This window comes from Neoarius graeffei, chromosome 27, assembly GCF_027579695.1.
Source record: "Neoarius graeffei isolate fNeoGra1 chromosome 27, fNeoGra1.pri, whole genome shotgun sequence".
Taxonomy (NCBI): Eukaryota; Metazoa; Chordata; class Actinopteri; order Siluriformes; family Ariidae; genus Neoarius; species Neoarius graeffei.
In genome coordinates this window covers 51040617-51064917 of record NC_083595.1, presented here as the reverse complement: position 1 = coordinate 51064917, position 24301 = coordinate 51040617, and the positions used below count along the sequence as shown (strand labels likewise).

The 24301-nt window shown below is 43.5% G+C and overlaps 1 protein-coding gene across 1 annotated transcript in view; it reads left to right on the top strand.

The window, feature by feature from the left end:
• igdcc4 (immunoglobulin superfamily, DCC subclass, member 4) overlaps positions 1-22844 on the top strand; it is a 154939-nt gene extending 132095 nt beyond the window's left edge. The window contains exons 15-19 of the mRNA XM_060911564.1: positions 5488-5622; positions 12056-12158; positions 14425-14653; positions 20530-20649; positions 22356-22844. Of these exons, the coding sequence (XP_060767547.1) occupies positions 5488-5622; positions 12056-12158; positions 14425-14653; positions 20530-20649; positions 22356-22844 (1076 nt within the window). The remainder of the gene's footprint in view (positions 1-5487; positions 5623-12055; positions 12159-14424; positions 14654-20529; positions 20650-22355) is intronic.
• Positions 22845-24301: the final 1457 nt, after the last annotated feature.

The following is a 24301-nucleotide window of genomic DNA, read 5'->3' as shown; positions in this document are numbered from 1 at the left end:
AGCAGGCTGGTGATGTCCGAATAACTAGCTATAAACCTACGATAGTAGCCAGCCAGCCCCAGGAACTGTCTCACCCCCTTTTTGGTCTTGGGCCTCGGGCAGGCCGCAATCGCTGCTGTCTTATTAATTTGGGGACGCACCTGCCCGTTGCCCAAGTGGAAGCCCAGATACCATACTTCCACCCGCCCAATCGCACACTTCTTCGGGTTGGCAGTGAGACCCGCCCGCCTCAGCGACCTCAGGACGGCCCTCAGGTGTTGCAGGTGCCGCTGCCAGTCGTTACTATAAATAATAATGTCATCGAGATATGCGGCCGCATAGGTGGCGTGGGGCCGGAGGACCCTGTCCATCAGCCGCTGAAACGTAGCGGGCGCCCCAAACAGCCCAAAAGGAAGTGTGACAAATTGGTGTAAGCCGAACGGTGTGGAAAAGGCCGTTTTTTCCCGGGATAATGGATTCAAGGGGATCTGCCAATATCCCTTCGTCAAATCCAATGTCGAGTAAAAGCGAGCCGTGCCTAGTCGATCGAGCAGCTCGTCAATACGAGGCATTGGGTACGCGTCGAATTTAGACACCGCGTTGACTTTTCTATAGTCCACACAGAACCAATATAAAGCGGTACCCTCGTGTTGACCGATCTAATGGCCCGACGAGATCCATCCCAGTTCTTTCGAACGGGGTCTCGATTAATGGTAGGGGGCGCAAAGGCGCTTTTGGAATGGCCGCTGGATTTACTAACTGGCATTCGCGGCACGCCGTACACCACTTACGGAGATCGCCGCGAATCCCCGGCCAATAGAATCGGGCCATTATCCGGGCTAGTGTCTTATCCTGCCCTAGGTGTCCAGCCATGGGATTAAAGTGAGCCGCCTGAAATACCAATTCCCAGCGTCTGAGTGTCCTGCGTCACTCGGTATAATCTATCCTTCATAATAGAAAAATAGGGGAAGGATGGGGTGGCGTTCGGCTGGAGTGTTTGACCATCGATTATTCTCACTTGGTCAAACGCATGTCGCAGAGTCTCGTCTCGCGATTGTTCTAATGGGAAATCCGCGAGGGATTCCCCAACAGAAAGAGGAGGAGTCGGCGGCTCCTCACTCTGTCGCGGAGATGACGTAGACGGCTCTGCGACAGCAGCTCCAGCCAAAGCGACACCGGGACCTCCCCCTGTCAACTGGCAGGACCCACTCTTTACTAGGCGCGTCATTAAACCCCGAAATCCCGGCCAATCAGTCCCCAAAATTAAAGAGTGGGTAAGGCGAGGATTAACCGCCGCCTTCACTATAGATTGTTCCCCTCTGAAATATATGTGGACCGACACCAAAGGGTAGCTGTGAACATCCCCGTGCACACACAACACCTTCACCCCCTGTGCTCCCCCCAATGCCTCGTCTTGCACCAGGCTTTGGCGGATCGAGGTCTGATTGCAACCAGAATCCACCAATGCCTGATATGTAGCCCCTTGGACACTCACCGGTATGCGATACGCCCCGGCCCGATCGAGGGCAGCTTCTGGCGCGTCGGGGATCCGTACCACCGCGCCCACCTCCATTGCTGCGCACTGTTGTTGCAGGTGGCCCGGCTCCCCGCAGCGCCAGCAAACCGGCCCGGGCTTTCCCTGTGCACCTGTGCTCTCGGGCTCACTCACCTGAGGGGGGGGAGAGACAGACACAGAAGGGAGAAACGGGAGGGCACCACGGGTGCGGCAGGCCGGCTGGGGTGGAGCCGGCCCCCGCCTCCGTGGTGGGGGAATGGGGCGAGGACGGGACACAGAAAGGAGGGGAGAAAGAGAGAGAGAAGAGGAGAGAAGATGCCGTCGGTTGTCCTGCCGCCGGAACAGCCGCCAAATGATCCTCCGCCAGTCCTACTGCCTGATCCAGCGACGCCGGGCGGTGGCGCTGGACCCACTCCGCGGTTCCGGCTGGTAAGCGCGCGATGAACTGCTCCAGCACCACCTGATCGATGAGTCCCTCGGCGTCGCAATCGTTGGCCCTCAGCCACCGCCAGCAGGCGTCCCGGAGCTGCTGGCCGAACGCGAACGGCCGGCTGACTTCCTCCAACCGCAGCGCGCGGAAGCGCTGGCGCTGTTCTTCTGGTGTGCGCCCCACGCGCTGGAGGACGGCCCGGCAAAGGTCCGCGTAGGGCGGTCGGCGGGGAGCTGTAGCACAGCCAGCTGCGCCTCTCCCGTCAGGAGGGGGAGGAGGCGTGCTGCGCGCTGCTCCATCGGCCACCCCGAGGCTTCGGCGACCTGTTCGAACAAAGTGAGGAACGCCTCGGGGTCATCCTGCGGGCCCATCTTGGTCACGGTGAGGGGAGACGGGCCCGCGGCCGGGGCGCTGGTGGACCCCGCCGACGCAAGGAGATGCCGGAACGCCTCGCGATCTTCCCGCTGGGCCAGCACCAGGGCTTCGAAGCGCCGCTCTTGCTCCTTTCGGAGCATGACGAGTGCCTGGTGCTGGCTTTGCTGAGCCGTGGCGAGGGCGTGGACCAGGTCCGCGAACGGGGAGGATTCCATGGGGCTGCGAGGTTGGTGCTCCACCTTTTCCCGGGTTTCGGCACCACTGTAGAGCTCTCTGAAGTGTGGGTGGAGCACAGAGGACGGCAGGACAAAGCTTCTGGTACTAATAGGCTTTTTATTGTTAGACTTTTCAGTGTCACAGCCTACTTTTATGCTTTATAGGAAAAACACACACACGCGCTGTGTTCTAGTCCCGGGATGAGCTCTCCCTCTGCCTCCTTAAATAGGGCGCGGTTCTGGGAAGACACACAAACACAGGTTAATTACTGTCAGGTGTAGTGATTCTGCCACTCACCTTCCCTGGCTCCGCCCTCCTGTCACAGACCGGCGCTTGACCATGCCCCCGCTGCCACAGCCACAAAGTCAGAAAAATCTGTTCGTAAAATTACGTTATAATGACCAAATACAATGAAAAGTATTTTTCCAGTCTCACCTGTGAAAGGTAATCCCATGTGATCTCGTTTGGACGGTAAACCTGTTGGTACAGTTAAACGCAGCACATGAATGAGGCATCTTTATTCTCGGCTACTATCTAGGCTATACAGGGATCCCAGACGTCCGCTATTTAGCGGAATTCCGCTATTTTTCTAGCCAAAGTGGTGGTGTTTTTTTTTTTTTTTTAAATCTCTTGTATATCTGTTAAAAATATGTTTGTTTAAGTAAAATGACCAGTAGAATACGTTCTGATTTGGTTTGCTTGTTTAGCGATGTTTTTGTCAGCTTCGTTTGTTCTCTTTGACATTCGGGAACACTCGGAAGTTAAATTGATGTAAATACCGCGAGACTGTACGCGATAGAAACAGAAAACAATATGGCTGCCCCCATTTGCTAGAAAACGTGTTTTAACTCCGTTCGTGCTTTTGTTTCTAATGCGTTGAACTTAATTCAATATGCAGGGCTGTGAAATTTCCGCGGATTCTGTCGCGAAAAATATCATCTTCACAAAACGTCTATTTTTGCATTAAAAATCATTGGGGGGGTCTAGTCGCCGGACTCACGGAGTTTTATGCCAGCTGAGCGTGGAACACGTCTTGACTGCGACTCAGGAGCAGTGTTGCCAGATTGGGCTGTTTCAAGTGCATTTTGGTGGGTTTTGAACATATTTTGGGCTGGAAAACGTCAGGAGTATCTGGCAACACTGTTCAGGAGTGCATGACAGAGCTAAAAATAGCTATTGCGTGACCTGGCACCGCGTACGTGAATTTTGTACTTACAGGGTGTAAGATCAGACATAGTTAAGATGCCATCAAAAAGGAAAGCTAAGGAGGTGTTTGAAAGAGATGCAAAGAGGGCTAGAAAAGAACACACAGACAGACTGAAGGAAAAGATGAAAAAGAACAAGTTTGCAAAACTGAAAGAGATGGTGTTGAAGAAAAGAAAATTAAAAGACTTTCATTAGATGCTGTTTGACAGACTATGAACATTTTGTAAATAGCTTTAATAGAGGAATGCAAATACTATAGAACTAATAACTAATAGCCTTACTGAAAGATGAATTGAAAGAAATAGCTGGGAGTGATGCAAAGAGGAATAGAAGGAGCCAGAAGTAAAAGAAAAGATGTAAATGATATATTAGATAAGAAACATTAGTTTTTTTAAACTTTTGCTCTGTAGACAAGAGACATTGTGACAGATTCTCGGAAAAAGCCAGGACATAATACAAGAATTAAGTGTAATTTGGAAGACAACAGGTATCTCACTTAAATATTGAGCATGATTTTTCACAAAGTCATTTTGAAAGGCCTATCAAAGTTTTCTTTTATTAACATTTCTTTAAATTGTTATTTACACATTTTTTTTACTTTTATTTTGATTAAGAGATAAAATGCATAGGCACTTATTAGATATTTCAAGGTATTTTACATGGATCTTTCATTTTAAAAGAGAAAACTGTTGATAGGTATTTTATATGGCAAAATGAAGACCAAGACTAGTCAAATATTTACTTGTTGAGATAAATTTTTTACTTGCAGGAAATGCTCAGAATGCACCATATAACACCTAAAATGGCTTGGTGTCTGGGGCCCTGCAGGCCCCAGACCCCCCCTTTTCCTCGGATTTCTTATTTACAATTTCACAGCCCTGAATATGTCGTGGAAAAAAGATATCGTCCATAAAAGAGATAGCGGAACAGTGTCCAGGTTAGAAGAAGTATATTCTTCAAAGTTACATTTTCATCTAATTTTTATAAATAACAATTTTTTTGCCACTTATGTCATTGATTACAAAATATGGCATCAAATAGATACACATTATTGTTACATTCTGTTGCTTTTCTATGTTAAATCTATGTAAAAAATGTGTTCTATAGCATCTTTAAATGTTAAAATCTCAACAGCTTCAGGGGGCTTCACCCCCTGTACCCCCAGCAGGGGTGCTGCCCCTGCACCCCGCAAAGGGCTTGCAGCCCCCTTGACCCCTGCTGATAGTTTCTTACATTCCTCTATTTTTTTCAATTACTGCTGGGATCCCTGGCTATACCAGAGACGGTTGAAGAATCTCCACTTTGCCACATCCAATATGGCGGCGAGGATGACGTATGATTCTATGCAGAAGGCGGCGTCTATGTTTATATGTCTATGTGTTTGATGGTTTGGTCGTCACGGTTGTTTTGCTGGCAGGCCAGATGAGCTCCTATGTCCATGATGTTCCGGTTCTAAATTTAAATCATGACATACAGTACATTTTAATGAAGCTAAAAACGTTAAAAACACAATTTTCCTAAATGGTTATTTCACCGAGAACTTAAAAGGGTCTGTATTATGACAGATACAGTGACAAATACATTACAGTAACATACTGAAATAATGTTTAATTTATATGCGCTTATATATATAATTCAGCAAACGTACGCAAAATTTGGTGTGAAAACTGCACACCTGGCAACACAAGCTTCACTGACATTATTGTTTGAGTAGTTTTGATGTTTTTTATCATGCTTTTATTTTCTTCCTTGTTTTTATACACAGGCTCTGTCACTAGCACAGAGATTCTGGGTCTTATGAGCGGGACGCGGTACTACTTTAAGATGGGGGCGTGTACGGAGGTGGGAGTCGGGCCGTTCTCTCCTATAAAGGATGTACACACACCTCCGAAGAAATACGGTGAGTTTCAGTTGAAATTAAGCTGCTGAATTAAATCACGAGCTCTGAGTACAGACCGATAATTGCACGCACACGGTATTGCTCTCAGACCTGCATGTACGTATAATAATATAATGTTGTATATTAACTGAAACGCGAAAGCTTTTGATCTTTTAATAATGTAGAGTTTGAGAGTGAATGTGTACTATAGATATTTAAAATTATTCAAAACACTGACGGACAAAAAGTCCGAGCTAAGTAACATGAATTATTCTTATTGAATTATTTTCAAAATACTGCAACAATAATGTATAAGGAACAAAATGGTAATACTGTTTAAAACAATCTGAGATCTACATTTCATTACAGCTCAGCAATTAATGATATAAAGCATGTGTTTTATAGATTTTGAATCAAATATAAGCAGTTAAAACATTCTATTTTTTAAAGTAGCGAATGGTGTGAATAAGATAAGATAAAGTTTATTGATCCCTGTAGGGGGCGGCACGGCGGCACGGTGGTGTAGTGGTTAGCGCTGTCGCCTCACAGCAAGAAGGTCCTGGGTTCGAGCCCCGGGGCTGGCGAGGGCCTTTCTGTGTGGAGTTTGCATGTTCTCCCCATGTCCGCGTGGGTTTCCTCCGGGTGCTCCGGTTTCCCCCACAGTCCAAAGACATGCAGGTTAGGTTAACTGGTGACTCTAAATTGAGCGTAGGTGTGAATGTGAGTGTGAATGGTTGTCTGTGTCTATGTGTCAGCCCTGTGATGACCTGGCGACTTGTCCAGGGTGTACCCCGCCTTTCGCCCGTAGTCAGCTGGGATAGGCTCCAGCTTGCCTGCGACCCTGTAGAAGGATAAAGCGGCTAGAGATAATGAGATGAGATGAGATCCCTGTAGGGGTAATTCACATGTTCCATCAGCTCCAAAATAATCGATATGAGAAAACTCACAAAATGCATTATGGTAACACTCTCGCAGGTCAGGGAGTGAGGAACTGGGAGACAGGCTTAACAGCTCAAGGTGTGTTTTATTTTTATTTCACTTTTTAGTGACTCGGTAGCTCAGCTCTCTCTGATTACTGGCTTCTCTCTGAAAGAACAGAAAACACACAAATAAGTAAATTGCCGGTAATCAAACACAGGTGAAACTCATCGCATGTCGGTTCTGCCTGACTCCCCACAGCTGACGCTCGACCACGCCCCCGCTGCCACAATTCTACACACTATTCATAAAATATATAGGAAAAAATATTGCACATATTAAACAGCATATGGAAAGAAATATTGCACAGGCAGTGAAGTGATGTATTAAAACAAATATTGCACAGTCAAATAAATAATACAGAGAAATGTAAAGAATGTAGAAAGAACATGATTGAAATGTTATTGCACAGGAATGAAACATCAGATAAATATCCATCCATCCATTATCTGTAGTCACTTATCCTGTGCAGCGTCGCAGGCAAGCTGGAGCCTATCCCAGCTGACTACTGTGCCTTGAAAAAGTATTCATACCCCTTGAACTTTTTCACATTTTTCCACCTTACAACCACAAACTTAAAAGTTTTTTGTTGAGATTTTATGTGATAGACCAACACAGAATAGCACATAATTGTGAAGTGAAACGAAAATGATAAATGGTCTTCAAAATTTTAAACATAAAAATCTGAAAAATGTGGTGTGCATTAGTATTCAGCCCCCCTGCGTCAATACTTTGTAGAGCCACCTTTTGCTGCAATTACAGCTGCAAGTCTTTTGTGGTATGTCTCTACCAGCTTTGCACATCTAGAGACTGAAATTTTTGCCCATTCTTCTTTGCAAAATAGCTCAAGCTCAGCCAGATTGGATGGAGAGCATCTGTGAACAGCAATTTTCAAATCTTGCCACAGATGCTCAATGGGATTTAGGTCTGGACTTTGACTGGGCCATTCTAACACATGAATATTCTTTGATCTAAACCATTCCATTGTAGCTCTGGCTGTATGTTTAGGGTCATTGTCTTGCTGGAAGGTGAATCTCCTTCCCAGTCTCAAGTCTTTTGCAGCCTCCAACAGGTTTTCTTCCAGGATTGCCCTGTATTTAGCTCCATCCATCTTCCCATCAACTCTGACCAGCTTCCCTGTCCCTGCTGAAGAAAAGCATCCCCACAGCATGATGCTGCCACCACCATGTTTCACAGTGGGGATGGTGTGTGCAGGGTGATGAGCAGTGTTAGTTTTCCACCACACACAGCGCTTTGCATTTAGGCCAAAAAGTTCAACTTTGGTCTCATCTGACCAAAGCACCTTCTTCCACGTTTGCTGTGTCCCCTACATGGCTTCTGGCAAACTGCAAACGGGACTTCTTATGCCTGTCTTTCAACAATGGCTTTCTTCTTGCCACTTTTCCAAAAAGGCCAGATTTGTGGAGTGTACGACTTATAGTTGTCCTGTGCACAGATTCTCCCACCTGAGCTGTGGATTTCTGCAGCTCCTCCAGAGTGATCATGGGCCTCTTGGCTGCTTCTCTGACCAGTGCTCTCCTTGCTCGCTCTGTCAGTTTAGGTGGACGGCCATGTCTTGGTAGGTTTGCAGTTGTGCCATACTTTTTCCATTTTTGAATGATGGATTGAACAGTGCTTCTTGAGATGTTCAGAGCTTGGGATATTTTTTATAACCTAACCCTGCTTTAAACTTCTCCAGAACTTTATCCCTGACCTGTCTGGTGAGTTCTTTGGTCTTCATGATGCTGTTTGTTCTTCAGTGTTCTCTAACAAACCACTGAGGCCTTCACAGAACAAGTGTATTTATGCTGAGTGTAAATTACACACAGTAGGACTCTATTAACTAATTAGATGACTTCTGAAGGCAATTGATTGCACTGGATTGTATTTGGAGGTATCAGAGTACAGGGGGCTGAATACTAATGCGCACCACATTTTTCAGATTTTTATGTTTAAAATTTTGAAGACCATTTATCATTTTCATTTCACTTCACAATTATGTGCTACTCTGTGTTGGTTTATCACATAAAATCTCAATAAAAAACTTTCAAGTTCGTGGTTGTAAGGTGGAAAAATGTGAAAAAGTTCAAGGGGTATGAATACTTTTGCAAGGCACTGTATGGGCTAGAGGCGGGGTACACCCTGGAGAAGTCGCCAGATCATCACAGGGCTGATGCATAGAGATAAACAACCATTCACACACATTCACACCTGCGGTCAATTTAGAGCCACCAATTTTATCCTAACCTGCATGTCTTTGGACTGTGGGGGAAACCGGAGCACCCGGAGGAAACCCACGCGGACACGGGGAGAACATGCAAACTCCGCACAGAAAGGCCCCTGTTGGCCGCTGGGCTCAAACCCAGAACCATCTTGCTGTGAAGCGGCAGTGCTAACCACTACACCACCATGCCACCTAGATAAATATTGTAATATATATATTACATGGTTGCGTGAAGATATGAAGTTTATCTTTGAGTGATGAACATACAGTGGTGCTTGAAAATTTGTGAACCCTTTAGAATTTTCTATATTTCTGCATAAATATGACCTAAAACATCATCAGATTTTCACACAAGTCCTAAAAGTAGATAAAGAGAACCCAGTTAAACAAATGAGACAAAAATATTATACTCGGTCATTTATTTATTGAGGAAAATGATCCAATATTACATATCTGTGAGTGGCAAAAGTATGTGAACCTCTAGGATTAGCAGTTAATTTGAAGGTGAAATTAGAGTCAGGTGTTTTCAATCAATGGGATGACAATCAGGTGTGAGTGGGCACCCTGTTTTATTTAAAGAACAGGGATCTATCAAAGTCTGATCTTCACAACACATGTTTGTGGAAGTGTGTCATGGCACGAAAAAAAGGAGATTTCTGAGGACCTCAGAAAAAGCGTTGTTGATGCTCACCAGGCTGGAAAAGGTTACAAAACCATCTCTAAAGAGTTTGGACTCCACCAATCCACAGTCAGACAGATTGTGTACAAATGGAGGAAAAGGCTATTGGAAAAATGTTTTTTGGACGGATGAGACCAAAATAGAACTTTTTGGTTTAAATGAGAAGCGTTATGTTTGGAGAAAGGAAAACGCTGCATTCCAGCATAAGAACCTTATCCCATCTGTGAAACATGGTGGTGGTAGTATCATGGTTTGGGCCTGTTTTGCTGCATCTGGGCCAGGACGGCTTGCCATCATTGATGGAACAATGAATTCTGGATTATACCAGCGAATTGTAAAGGAAAATGTCAGGACATCTGTCCATGATCTGAATCTCAAGAGAAGGTGGGTCATGCAGCAAGACAACGACCCTAAGAACACAAGTCGTTCTACCAAAGAATGGTTAAAGAAGAATAAAGTGAATGTTTTGGAATGGCCAAGTCAAAGTCCTGACCTTAATCCAATGGAAATGTTGTGGAAGGACCTGAAGCGAGCAGTTCATGTGAGGAAACCCATCAACATCCCAGAGTTGAAGCTGTTCTGTACGGAGGAATGGGCTAAAATTCCTCCAAGCCGGTGTGCAGGACTGATCAACACTTACCGCAAACGTTTAGTTGCAGTTATTGCTGCACAAGGGGGTCACACCAGATACTGAAAGCAAAGGTTCACATACTTTTGCTACTCACAGATATGTAATATTGGATCATTTTCCTCAATAAATAAATGACCAAGTATAATATTTTTGTCTCATTTGTTTAACTGGGTTCTCTTTATCTACTTTTAGAACTTGTGTGAAAATCTGATGATGTTTTAGGTCATATTTATGCAGAAATATAGAAAATTCTAAAGGGTCCACAAACTTTCAAGCACCACTGTGTATATATCACAAGTGAGCGAGGCGATGAGTGAAAATATTTTCAACACGAGAAGATAAACCTCATATCTTCACGACACCATGTAATGTTCTTTATATTATATGGACACATCCACACACACACAAAAAAAAAAACCCTAGCAAGTTAATCAAAAGAATTTCAGTTTTGAACTGGTTTGCCATTTTGACAACGCGTGTCCTCTAATCAGCCAGAAAACACTGGGAGTGACGTCATTGGAGTGAAATATCGGGAATTATTATACATGCAGGACACTTTTTTGATGGAATAAAAGCACGTGTTCTATTCCCTTCTAGCAGGTTTTATTCATTCGGTTCGATAGCATGCAATGTTGTTAGCATATCGCTTATCCTACGTGTATTACGTCATTCTACTACCCAATGGAGAATGAGCATTGAATATGGTTTACGATATTGCACGGTTGTCAAGACAAAATGACGTCACACGTCGGAGACGTAAAACTTCCATGCTAGCAAGTGACTGAGACAATTTGTAAACAAACATGGCTGCCAGGTTTGCTTCGTTAAATATAGAAGCTTTTGAGAGAATTTTGAAAGAGAAAGACATGTTGAACACCTGAAAGGAATGTGTATGCGTAATAATAATAATAATAATAATAATAATAATAATGGGCGGCACGGTGGTGTAGTGGTTAGCACTGCCGCCTCACAGCAAGAAGGTCCGGGTTCGAGCCCCGGGGCCGGCGAGGGCCTTTCTGTGCAGAGTTTGCATGTTCTCCCCGTGTCCGCGTGGGTTTCCTCCGGGTGCTCCGGTTTCCCCCACAGTCCAAAGACATGCAGGTTAGGTTAACTGGTGACTCTAAATTGAGCGTAGGTGTGAATGTGAGTGTGAATGGTTGTCTGTGTCTATGTGTCAGCCCTGTGATGACCTGGCGACTTGTCCAGGGTGTACCCCGCCTTTCACCCGTAGTCAGCTGGGATAGGCTCCAGCTCGCCTGCGATCCTGTAGGACAGGATAAAGCGGCTAGAGATAATGAGATGAGATAATAATAATGGCTTTTTTTCGTGGTCTATCACATATATTCCATTCAGCTACTCATCTTCGACTTGTTCAGTATCATGCTAGCTGAATGGAATATATCTGATAGACCACAAAAAAAAGCCAGGCAATATTATTTAAACGTGTCACTCAGATCCGTGATGTATTTCATATGAAAAATGCGAGTTTTTCAACACGAGAAGATAAACTTCATATCTTCAAGCCAACATGTGATTTTATTTTATTTTTTATTATATCGACACATTCACAAAGTCCCCAAATTTATCAAAACAACTCACTCATCGATTTCCTGACGAGTGACAGAGATTTATCTTCTGGTTTTGGTTCTCCATGTCTTGGATGGAGCTCGGATGAAAAATACGAGTGTTGTATTTCCCAGTAAAACACTGCATTTTTTTGCGGATTTTGTTTCGAGTTCTTTTCAATAAATGATGAAATGAATAATTCAGGAGTGGACTTCAGTACAAGACTCTCAAATTGTGTTTTAATTCTCTGTGACTATAAATATTAAAAGCAACTGCACTGCATGTTGAACATGGAAACTTATGGCTCGTCCTCCCTCTCTCCCTCTCTCTCTCTCTCTCTCTCTCTCTCTCTCTTTTCTCTCTCTCTTTTCTGCAGAGTTGGACATTCATGCTGTCACCGGGATCATTGTTGGTGTGTGTCTTGGTCTTCTCTGCATCCTCATCTGCATGTGTGTTAGCTTCCGCAACGGAAAAAGCCGGTACTTATCGACTTATTTGTAAACACACTTTTACCTCTGTGCATTACAGTCAGGAGAAATCTCTCCGTTCTGTTGGATGATGGATTTGGGTGGAATTAGTCATGATCCAGAGTGCAGCATGAACACTGTGTTTACGGTATAAGTGCAGTCAGGAGGGAGGGTGCTTTGCGCTCACGAGGACACGTGGTGTTTGGAAAACGGGGTGTCTTGAGTTCAGAGCTCCTTGAGGGAATCTGAAATGATAAAGAGCGCACACTGTTCCTGATTATTTGAGAGCTCTCTCCTGCGGCATGTCGTTATTTTATCCACTCCTGACAGAAGTGAAGGCTCGGAAAATCAGTGGCCTCCAGTGATACAGGACTCGTGACCGGAGCTCACTGACTAATCAGAGACATTTTGTCAGGAGAGGTGTCCATGGCACTGCTCTGGCTGTGCTTTGGGTGTGGCAATTTCTTTAACTGATCTTGTGATGAATATTAAATATAAAACAACAGTTTTACTAAGCTTTGGTGTAGAATCACTTTATTGTGTCAAACCACGGCCTCATAAATGCAAGTTTTGAATATGTATGAGACGACACATTTGCATAGGCATGAATCTGACCTTTTAAATACAGTTGATTTTGCATAACTTTGCATCAACACCCATGAGAACAGCTCGACGGCTTCAAGGCTTGTTACTCAAACAGGTCTGCGGCAGCTTTGTTACCATGAGCACGGATTAGTCTCTTGGTTGGGGGTTGATTATGACCGTTCCACTACTGAGTGGGAAAGAACATTGTTAAGTGTGATGGCTTGGGATGACATTCCACCTCTCAGAACGTGACAGGATAGGATGCAGTTATCTCCAAATGCTAATTTTGGATATTTTGTTTGTCTGATATCGATGGCTTTCCCTTTCTGTTTCTTGCTTCCTCTCTTCTTAAACAAGATTCAAAAAGTGAAATAAAAATTAAAGCTAGACTGCCTTTTAGATTTTTCAAGTGGAGATCATAAAAAGAATTTTCCCGACACCCAATTATTTTTGTTTAGTGACCGAAAGCTACTGAATTTGAATCACAGACTTCCAATTTCATTAGGTTTTTTTAAACAGAACAATTAATGAATTTATCTCCACGTGGGGCTGGCACGGTGGTGTAGTGGTTAGCGCTGTCGCCTCACAGCAAGAAGGTCCGGGTTCGAGCCCCGTGGCCGGTGAGAGCCTTTCTGTGCGGAGTTTGCATGTTCTCCCCGTGTCTGCGTGGGTTTCCTCCGGGTGCTCCGGTTTCCCCCACAGTCCAAAGACATGCAGGTTAGGTTAACTGGTGACTCTAAATTGACCGTAGGTGTGAATGTGAGTGTGAATGGTTGTCTGTGTCTATGTGTCAGCCCTGTGATGACCTGGCGACTTGTCCAGGGTGAACCCCGCCTTTCGCCTGTAGTCAGCTGGGATAGGCTCCAGCTTGCCTGTGACCCTGTAGAACAGGATAAAGCGGCTAGAGATAATGAGATGAGATGAGATCTCCATGTGGTCCTAAATTCTCGGCTATTTTCTCCTGCTTCACCATGACCCAATTCAAGATACTATGTCATGCATCACGTGGTGGGCTTTCCCTGTTCACGCAAGGCATTCTGGGATACAAATTTGAAACAGGAGAGAAAAATGGAGGACGTGAGTGTGCGAATGAAACGTGAAAGACCGACTACAGTAACAGAAAGCGAGAAGAAAATATGTTATGTTATATACAAAGGAAAGGAAACGCAGGACCAAACTAATAAATATGGGCGGTCAGCGAGCACCTCGGTGTGATCAGCTGTTCGTTTAGCGACAGAATGATGGAACTGTCAGTGCACGCTCAAAGGTAAACCTGTAGATGGCAGTAATGCAACACACTGGATGCCAGCTGCTGTAAAACCCAAAAGAAGAAGGTAAACCTGCGCATGCGCACACACACGGACTTCCTCTGTCTGCTTGACTGCGCGAAGCGAGCGATTTCATGCACATTATTTGCTTTAATCCCCTCAAATTAAATAAATAACTTCCCAGCCACAGAATGGCCTGATATTTTGTGAGATATTACAGAAATAAACATATATCACAATGACCACATTTCAGACGGAACTAAATTTCACTGATTTTATGAACTCGAAAGGCCGTCTAGCTTTAAATGTGGATGTGTGAAAAGCAGTGTTTTTAAAACAAAGCAGATGGGGTTCTTCTTATTGCCCCTTGGATGACTTTTTTATTTTTTAAATGTAAACACAGTCTGTCTCTTTCTGTCTTGCAGCGATGCCCCTGGAGGACTAGAACCCAGTCTGATGAACCCCCAGTACCGCCGGAGCGCCCATCCTGTACCCGCTGTCGTACCTAACTGCACAGATTGCCATGAACTGGAGACTCTAATGCCCCCTGGAGACCCAGCTCATGTCCCAGCTCTGCCCCTAACTGAACCTAATGAACAGCAAAGCCTCATGGGTAGTGTAGGTGGAGCTTATGGTGCACCAACAGATCTGAAGGTGAGGTCTTTTAAAAGGTGAGCTTTTATACACTCACTGACCACATCCACCTGCTGTTTTATGCAGTTCTCTAATCAACCAATCCACAATGCATCAAATCCTGCAGAGAGCTTCAGTTAATTAATGTTCACAATGTTTAAACATCAGAACGGGAAAAATTGTGATCTCAAAGTGTGACTTTCTTTCACTGTGGTATGGGTGTTGGTTTGAACCAGATGGACTGGTTTGAGTATTTCAGAAACTGCTGATCTCCTGGGGGTTACACACACAGCAGTCTCTAGAGTTTATACAGAATGGTGCCAAAAACAAAAAACACAGAGTGAGTGAGCAACAGTTCTGTGGGTGGAAACAAACGCCTTGTTGATAAGAGAGGGCAGAGGAACATGGACAGATTGGTTCGAGGTTTTTTGCCAGGCCTTCCTGGCAAAAAACTCAATTAATATAGTAACTCAATTAATCACTCTTTACAACCGTGGTGAGCAGAAAAGTATCTCAGCATGCCACAGAAAACAGAAGAGCACACTGGGTTCCAGTCCTGCAGCCAAGAACAGGAATCTTAGAATCAAGAAAGAACAAGTTGCTATTAATTAAAGTGGCCGGCGAGTGTATTTGCAGTGTATAGTGTGCTTGAATGGAACCCTGGTGTGTCCTCTACCTCAAAGCAGTTTTTAACCCTCATCCTATCATGCTATTTTACACCTTAATCTTACCATGTGGGGTCCGTTTGGACCCCAGTACTTTTCTTTAAAATTAAAGCTTATAAAGACAAAATCACCAGATAAGTTTTGTTCAGAACATCTTGTATTAATAACAGCAATACACTAAAGGGCCCAAGGCATAAAGAACACACTTAACCTTCATCCTACCAGCCAATTTACATACACAAACTACCAGGCGGGGTCCGTATGGACCCCAGGAGGGAATACCTTGAAATCAATGCAGTAAGAACCAATTCGATGCAGCAAACAGACATATAACTTTCTTGAAGAACAAAATCCACTATGGCTGAATATCAATGATGTATTATAAATGCAATAACATTGCAATAATATTGCAATAACTAGCATACATGTATTTCGATTACGTTCATTATGTCTTATATTAAATATAGTTAGTTTTTTTTTTTTTTTCTTTTTTATCAGACATCTAGTTTTTGGGTTTGTTTACCTGACATGTTTCGACGTACGACTGTCGTCTTCCTCAGAGTGTCACCGGATGTTAATTGGTGACGCATCTTTTATCAGCTGATGTTTCTGAAGGCGTGGCCTTCCTGTCTGGATTGACAGGTCGGTCACGCCTTCTACTGTCTGTTTGTCCCCTGCAAGATGGCACTCCAGGTGTGGGAGAGCATGTATGCTCCCTCATCCCGGTTGATGGGATGAGCAACAGATGCAACACCATATATGAGATTCCATGTCAATTATGCAATAAAACTTACATTGGGGAGACAGGAAGGAGTTTCAACACAAGAAAAAATGAACATAAGAAAGAGTGCGAAAAGGAGACAGCTACAAGACAAACCCGAACAATAAAAGAAAAGGCACAACAGGAAAATTATAAGTCAGCCATAACAGATCACTGTAAAAGGGAAAATCATATTATGGACTGGGGGAATGCCAGAGTCATCCGCACAGAAGATAACAAACATCAGCGCTGGATCAGGGAGGCCATGGAGATCCGTAAGTGAAGCCCAAGGACCATCAACCGGGATGAGGGAGCATACATGCTCTCCCACACCTGGAGTGCCATCTTGCAGGGGACAAACAGACAGTAGAAGGCGTGACCGACCTGTCAATCCAGACAGGAAGGCCACGCCTTCAGAAACATCAGCTGATAAAAGATGCGTCACCAATTAACATCCGGTGACACTCTGAGGAAGACGACAGTCGTACGTCGAAACATGTCAGGTAAACAAACCCAAAAACTAGATGTCTGATAAAAAAGAAAAAAAAAATAGCATACATGTAGCAAATTATAGCGCCACAAAAAAAATTGGCATTATATACATGATTTTTGCAGCTCATGCAGCTGTAAAACATTCTGGATTACAACTTAGGTCTTTTCTTACAGAATTTAAAACAAAAAAGTAATTGTAAAATAATTTAGGGCTTTTGTTTTGCAGCCTGTGCTTATTGCAGCAGTGGGGTCCACACGGACCCCAAGAAGGAATGCCTTGGTAGTTTCATTATGGAACATAAAAGAAATAAAAGAAGTTAGCTTTCAGTGTGCTATTCAATTATAACATGAAAGACAGATAAACTTTACTCTGGGGTCCGGTTGGACCCCAGTAACAAATTAATTATACCATCACAATGCAAAAAGCTGATCTTCCGGTGCTTTAGTGTTTTAATTAAGACATAAATTCCGACAAATTCATAAAACGGTGAGGCAGTATGTCACATATTTTTAAAATGGCAAACAAACATATAGGTGCGGGGTCCAGATGGACCCCACTTGGTAGGATGAAGGTTAAAGCAGATCAGAATCCAACATCCACACACATCAGAGCGTCTAAATGAGGCGGTCTCGCTCTGCATCCGAATGAACTCCGGCGAGAAAGTGATTGCAGGATTTTTTTTTTTACGTTTATTTTATTTTTGGAGATGCTGAAGTGAGACAAAAAACAGAACTGTAGTTGTAGTGTCCGTTTGCTCCATAATTCCAAAAGCCGTGAAAAATGTGAAAGCCGGGATGGATTAGAACGCACACACACCTTAATACGGTTGCAAAATAATTTATCTGGTCCATTTGCAGCAACAAAAGATGAATTAAAAGTTGTTGTAATAAATTAGCAAAATAATTTATATTTAATGAAAAACTGGTAACAAAAGCTCACTAAGCAGATATAAGAAGCATGATCAAAACAGTGCGTTTCTCCCAGCTACCATTTTCCATCGGCCTCCCTCTAATTCTAAGGCCTACATCATATATACCTTCTGCCCCCTCACGTCACAACAAAGACAACAAATACAACATTTAGCAGTAAAAACATAAATGCAATTCAAATTAATTATCCAATAATCAAAAATTATACTTAAAGGAGAACTGAAGTCATTTTTAAACTTGTTTTATTTCTTAATTAACGTGTTATTCAATTACGTTTTCGGTTTCAGTAACCTTATATCGTGACTCGTATTGGCAACTAATTGCAATTAAATATTATACTTATCGGCCTATTCGGTTTTTAGCCGTGTTGAATTTAGTGCGTTTGGTCCACGGCAGGCGTCGCTTATCCGCGCGATCTTCACGAGACTTGTGCGAGACTTCGAAACGTGAAATGTCAGCCAGGTGTCAGTGCCGCCATTTTGAAAACTGTTTTCCAAACAAAATATTGCACAAAAATGAGTTTAAATGATGATTACTGCCTACTTTTTCAAACTTTCCTGATTGCTATCAAAACAAACAAAACTTCCGGCTTGATTACATCAGCGTTCGAAAGAGGGCGCGTGCGTCTTTTGACAACGTTGGCAGATGTCGGTCACTTTGATTTCCGCTGTACGTTTTACTTCCGTCCTACGATGTCTCACACAGGTCTTAACGAATCTCGTTTACGGCCGTTGCTTTGACATATGGACTGATATATTACAGAGCATATTTCAAACACTCATAACTTGCAATAGCAGTGACAAAAGAGCTATCAAAAATACATTCCTATATTTAATAAAATGAGATAAATAGAATTTTGATAAATTTGCCTTCCGTTCTCCTTTAAAAAACACAAATATTAATTTGTTATGCATTACATTACATTACATGGCATTTAGCAGACGCTGTTATCCAGAGCGACGTGCAACGAGTGCAAAAGTCAGGTACATGGAGTGCTGAACTTCTAGACAAGAAAGTTCTAGTGCCAAATGAACAAGTGACAGCAATACCTAGTGTAATATTCTGTTGAAGTACAAACACTCAAACAGGAAACAAACCCACCATATAAAGTACAACTAAATGGGGAACTCAAACGGCTAACCCCAGGCTAGACAGAACACAACTTGGGTTGGTCTAGACCGATACACAGTGGGCAGGGGGGCAGGGGAGAGGTGCAGCCTGAAGAGGTGAGTCTTCAGTCTGAGCTTGAAGGTGGTCAAGGATTTGGCAGTTCTGACCTCAATGGGAAGGTCATTCCGCCAACAGGGAATCAGAACAGACAGCAATCTTGAGCAGGCTGGGCAGGAGGAGGGGCCAGGCGACCAGTAGTAGTGGAGCGTAGGGATCTAGCTGGCGTGTAGGGGCGAATCAGACTCTGGAGGTATGCCGGCCCTAACCACTTGAGAGCCTGGTAAGCTAGCACCAATGTCTTAAATTTGATACAAACTGCGACAGGTAGCCAGTGCAGGTCGGCAAGCAGAGGGGTGACATAGGAAGAACAAGGGAGGTTTTAGATCAGGTGAGCTGCAGCGTTCTGGATGAGCTACAGGGGTCTTGATGGAAGAAGCTGGAAGGCCAGCAAGGAGAGAGTTGCAGTAGTCCAAGTGGGAGAGGATCAGTGCTTGGACCAGGAGCTGAGTGGAAAAGGGTGGTGGTAAGAAAAGGGGCGGATGCTTCTGATGTTGTAGAGGAGGAATCTGCACATCCGGGTCACTGCAGCAATATTCACTGAGGAGGAGAGTTTCTCCTTGAACACGACTCCTAGGTTCTTTGCACTGGGTGAAGGACACCTAGAGATGGAAAACCACGAAATGGCTATAACAGTAGTACTTGCAGAAATGCCATGGAATGATCTAATGATTTCTTTAACATGGACTCCATGTTCTTTTTCCATTGCTGTATCTCTGAGTAATAAATAAATAAGACAGATTTACAGGGACGTTTTCAGCCCTACACATCATTCATTTTAGTCAGTTTAATATGTGTAATTATTCTATCCACATTCACTGGATATGAGCAATCGCAGGCTCTGATTGGCTGCTCTACTACTAGGGTATCAGCTCATATACCATGAGTAGAGAAAAACAAAATGGCGGAGCGTGTTGCTGAACCAACCGGTAAGATGGTAAGAACATATCTTTTTTTTCGATAATTATTATTATTGCATTTTTCACAAATTGCTTCTATCATTTTGCCAGTTTGTTTACATTCTAAGCAGAAATTATTTTGTCAGATGTTTTGTATAAAGTTATTATTTATCGAATTTGCAAAAAATAAAAATGCTCTGTTTCTGGGCGGCACGGTGGTGTAGTGGTTAGCGCTGTCGCCTCACAGCAAGAAGGTCCTGGGTTCAAGCCCCGTGGCCGGCGAGGGCCTTTCTGTGCGGAGTTTGCATGTTCTCCCCGTGTCCGCGTGGGTTTCCTCCGGGTGCTCCGGTTTCCCCCACAGTCCAAAGACATGCAGGTTAGGTTAACTGGTGACTCTAAATTGAGCGTAGGTGTGAATGTGAGTGTGAATGGTTGTCTGTGTCTATGTGCAGCCCTGTGATGACCTGGCGACTTGTCCAGGGTGTACCCCGCCTTTCGCCCGTAGTCAGCTGGGATAGGCTCCAGCTTGCCTGCGACCCTGTAGAACAGGATAAAGCGGCTACAGATAATGGATGGATGCTCTGTTTCTCAAAATCCAGTGAATGTGGATAGAATAAAACAGTTATTCCACTCAATCTCGTCACACATGGCTGATAGCCAACTCGGTGCTACGCGCCTTGTCGGCTATCAGCTCATGTACAACTTGATTTCATGGAATAACTGTTCATTAGTCTGTGCATACAGCAACCAAACCAAAAGAATCAACTTCGCTCTGAAATACACATTAACATGTTCTGATTCAGGGCACATTTTTATCATTAAAATCAGCATTTTCAAATCAAAATCATTATGCAAATATAATGCTAGGTCAACTCTGTTTTATTACATATTACCCTATTTGCTCTTTTTTTGTGTATCACGTAGCCGAGCTGGAATGGTTCAGTGAGCCGGGAGTGGGCCAGTCGGATCAGCACCTACAGGGAGACGATAACAGAAAATGCACCATGTCTCGTTAACGGACCTTGGGACACGAAGGAGAGCAAGGTGAAAGAGAGAGTGTGTGTGTAAATTTACAGCATGTCTACTATGGTTGTGAAAATATATGGACAATATATGGTATTTGTAATCTTATGGCAAGATGGTGTGTGTGTGCGCGTGTGTGTTTGAGCAAGAGAGAAACTAATTAACATTAAATGACCAGTGACAATTAGTTATAAATAAGTGGTGTGTGACAGGTGGATGGGGTTTGAATGAAGTGCTATAGCTCGTATCTTACCAGTTACACACACACACGTTTTCTCTCACTCTCTAACAAAACAGGACCAGGATGTGCCCAGCAGGGTGGTGAGAAATCAAATTAAACCCTGATTTAGCTTTTCATTACACCTCGTATTGTTCCTGATTTATTTTCCCGTTGACATTTATGTCTTCATCCTGCTTTTGAGTCCCATCATTAAACAGCGTACATGCACAACAGGAAAGTGGGAAATTAAACAGTGATGAGGTAATCTTTTCTCAAAATGAGACTCAAGTGCATTACATTCTCATATTGTGACTATTAGAATGATGGATATCTGTCTTGGACTTGTCTCGTTCTAGACAGCCAACGAGTATATTAGTTTTTATAATTACACCTGGATAAACTTTGCTAACAAACAAGGTAATAAACAACGGACGCTAAATGGGCTTTGTGGAACACGATTTTCTTTCACGCTGTGGTGTGTCGTAGATTGTGCTGTAATTAGTAAGAGAGGACAGAAACTCTAAAGGAACAGTAGTAGAGAGTATTAATGCTAGTAGAATGATGCAGTCCTGCTGTGCTGAGTCTGTGAGATTGTACGAGCTGTTTCACAATCAGGGGAAACTTTTTGGGAAATCGAGTCGTACATGAGCTGATAGCCGATGAGGCGTGTAGGTAGCACTGAGTTGGCTATAAGCCATGTACGACGAGATTGAGTGGAATAACTTTTATTCTGTCACATTCATTGGATTTTGAAAAATAGGGCATTTTTATTTTTTGCAAATTTGATAAATAAAAACTTTAAAAAACGTCCGACAAAATAATTTCCACTTAGAATGGAAACAAACCGGCGAAATGACAGGAGCAATTTGTGAAAAATGCGATTGTAATAATTCTTGGGGAAAAAAAAACACATACGTTCTTACCATCAAATACTTTTATTCCATAATTTGTTGCTTTTTTTATTTTGGGTGGGTTTTCTTCTTCTTCTTCTTCTTCTTCAGGGTTTTATTACTGCCATCGTCTGGGCTGGAGTGTGGAACAGGCGATACTGGGGGGGAAAAACTATATTCTTTTAGCTATTTCTGTTTCTTTTAAATACTTGATAAATTTTATTGTTTTGTTTTTGAGTAGAGTTTTTATTTTGTCCTCGGTTGGTTTAGCAACACGTGCCGCCATTTTGTTTTTCTCTACTTACGGTATATGAGCTGATATCCTAGTAGTAGAGTAGCCAATCAGAGTGCACGATTGCTCATATTCAGTGAATGTGGATAGAATAAATATTGATAGATTTTATTTCACGTTAATGACGACAAAACTTTCTCGATTAACCTTGACAGAAATCAAGAGACAACACCTACTCATCTGTCAGTCATTCCAGATTCATATATCAATTGGCTCAATGTTTGCACAGTCATTATTGATCTGTCGAGCTGGAGCAAGAAGCAGTGATCCTGATATGCATCAGGAGGATGATAAGCAAATATCCATGTGTGTCTTTGTGTTTCAGAACAGTCATGAGGAGCATCTGCAGTCTCTTGGCTCGAACCAAGTAGAGGCTGACGTGATTGTACACTCGGAGCTGTCTGATCCAGTGGAGGAGGTGCAGGAGCTTCAGAGTGACACCACTCTCTCTCTGGGGTCTCCTGTTTCACACTTCTCATGCGCAGAGGATGCTCCACCACCATCGTTATCCTCAGTCAAACATGACACTGAAATCCACCCTGGATCTCCACATAGCCCCAACCACTTTCAGGATGTACTGGCTAATCACAACGGGCCGCTAGAAAACGGGCTAGCCCAGCTGACTTTGGGAGGTGTTTCCGAAGATGGGGTATCCCCCGAACACCTTCAGGCCACTCTAGAGAACGGAGATCACAGACTCCGCCCTTCAAGGAAAGTTCTATCTCAGATAGGACTGCCCACTTCCCCTCCAGCCTTCGCTACGTCTGGCCTCGTCCACTCTACCTCAGGTTCGCACAGCTACCTGTGCTCCTAAGCATTAAAAGAAGAGGAGGAAATGAACCGTGATGCCAATATTCCACTATTGCAACATATTGTTTTATAAGTGTGTACATACAGAATATTTTTTTAGCTCTAGAAACCATGGGTATGCTTTTCGTCCCTTTTTTTGACTGTGTGCATGTATTGTATGTATTCATTTCGTATACATGGATACATGCACATGTGATATAAATAGTTGATATAAATATTGTACATTTGGACTTTTCTTACTCTGGAGATGGAATCAGATGTCAGTGTGTGAAGATCAGAGCAAAATATGGGTCTAGTCCACACTAACAAGAAATTTAGTTATATTTGATATATACGATCTGTTTTTTTCGATTGCTGAAGATGCAGCTTTTCATATTTGCTCTCCAAATTGGAAAAATGCAAAAAAAATTTCATAGTTTTTCAAAAACACTGGCGTGTCCTATAACTGTCATGTCATCTCTGCAATTCCAACATGTCAGGACTTGTAATGACGCTTTTTTCCATATCTTAATTTAATTTGTGAAACTGTAGCATGGAAGAAAGCATTCTTTCTTTATGTTCATGTTGTAAAAACAAACCAAAATGGCGGACATTTTGTGAAGTTTGTGGGTCAGACACCCAGTTTGCGAGCCTAGTATGCCGTTTTCTGTCCTTTTTATTACCGTATGTTTCGCTGTGTACCAGAAACTTTTAGAAAAGCAGCTTGAAAATGTCATTTTGCCAAAACTTTTAAATTTAATTTAAATTATTTTTAAAATGTACAATTGTATGGGCGGCACCCCGCGGTGAAGGATCGCCAATTGTAAATGCACTTTTCATGTCTTGTTGAGGGCGGCACGGTGGTGTAGTGGTTAGCGCTGTCGCCTCACAGCAAGAAGGTCCGGGTTCGAGCCCCGTGGCCGGCGAGGGCCTTTCTGTGTGGAGTTTGCATGTTCTCCCCGTGTCCGCGTGGGTTTCCTCCGGGTGCTCCGGTTTCCCCCACAGTCCAAAGACATGCAGGTTAGGTTAACTGGTGACTCTAAATTGAGCGTAGGTGTGAATGTGAGTGTGAATGGTTGTCTGTGTCTATGTGTCAGCCCTGTGATGACCTGGCGACTTGTCCAGGGTGTACCCCGCCTTTCGCCCGTAGTCAGCTGGGATAGGCTCCAGCTCGCCTGCGACCCTGTAGAACAGGATAAAGCGGCTAGAGATAATGAGATGAGATGAGATGAGATGTACAATTGTGTTAGTGTGGACTAGGCCTGAACAGACCGATCAGAGATTACTGCAGTACCTACAAAGCAGCTGTAGAGAGTCCACAACCCTGCCACGCACTACAGACATCTCAGGGTTAACACACACACACACACACATTCACTTTCCTTTCAGCTTGATTAAATCGTACCTATCAGTTGATTTCATTCCCCTCTCTCTCTCGCTCTCTCTCTCTCTCTCTCTCTCTCTGTCACACACACACTACAG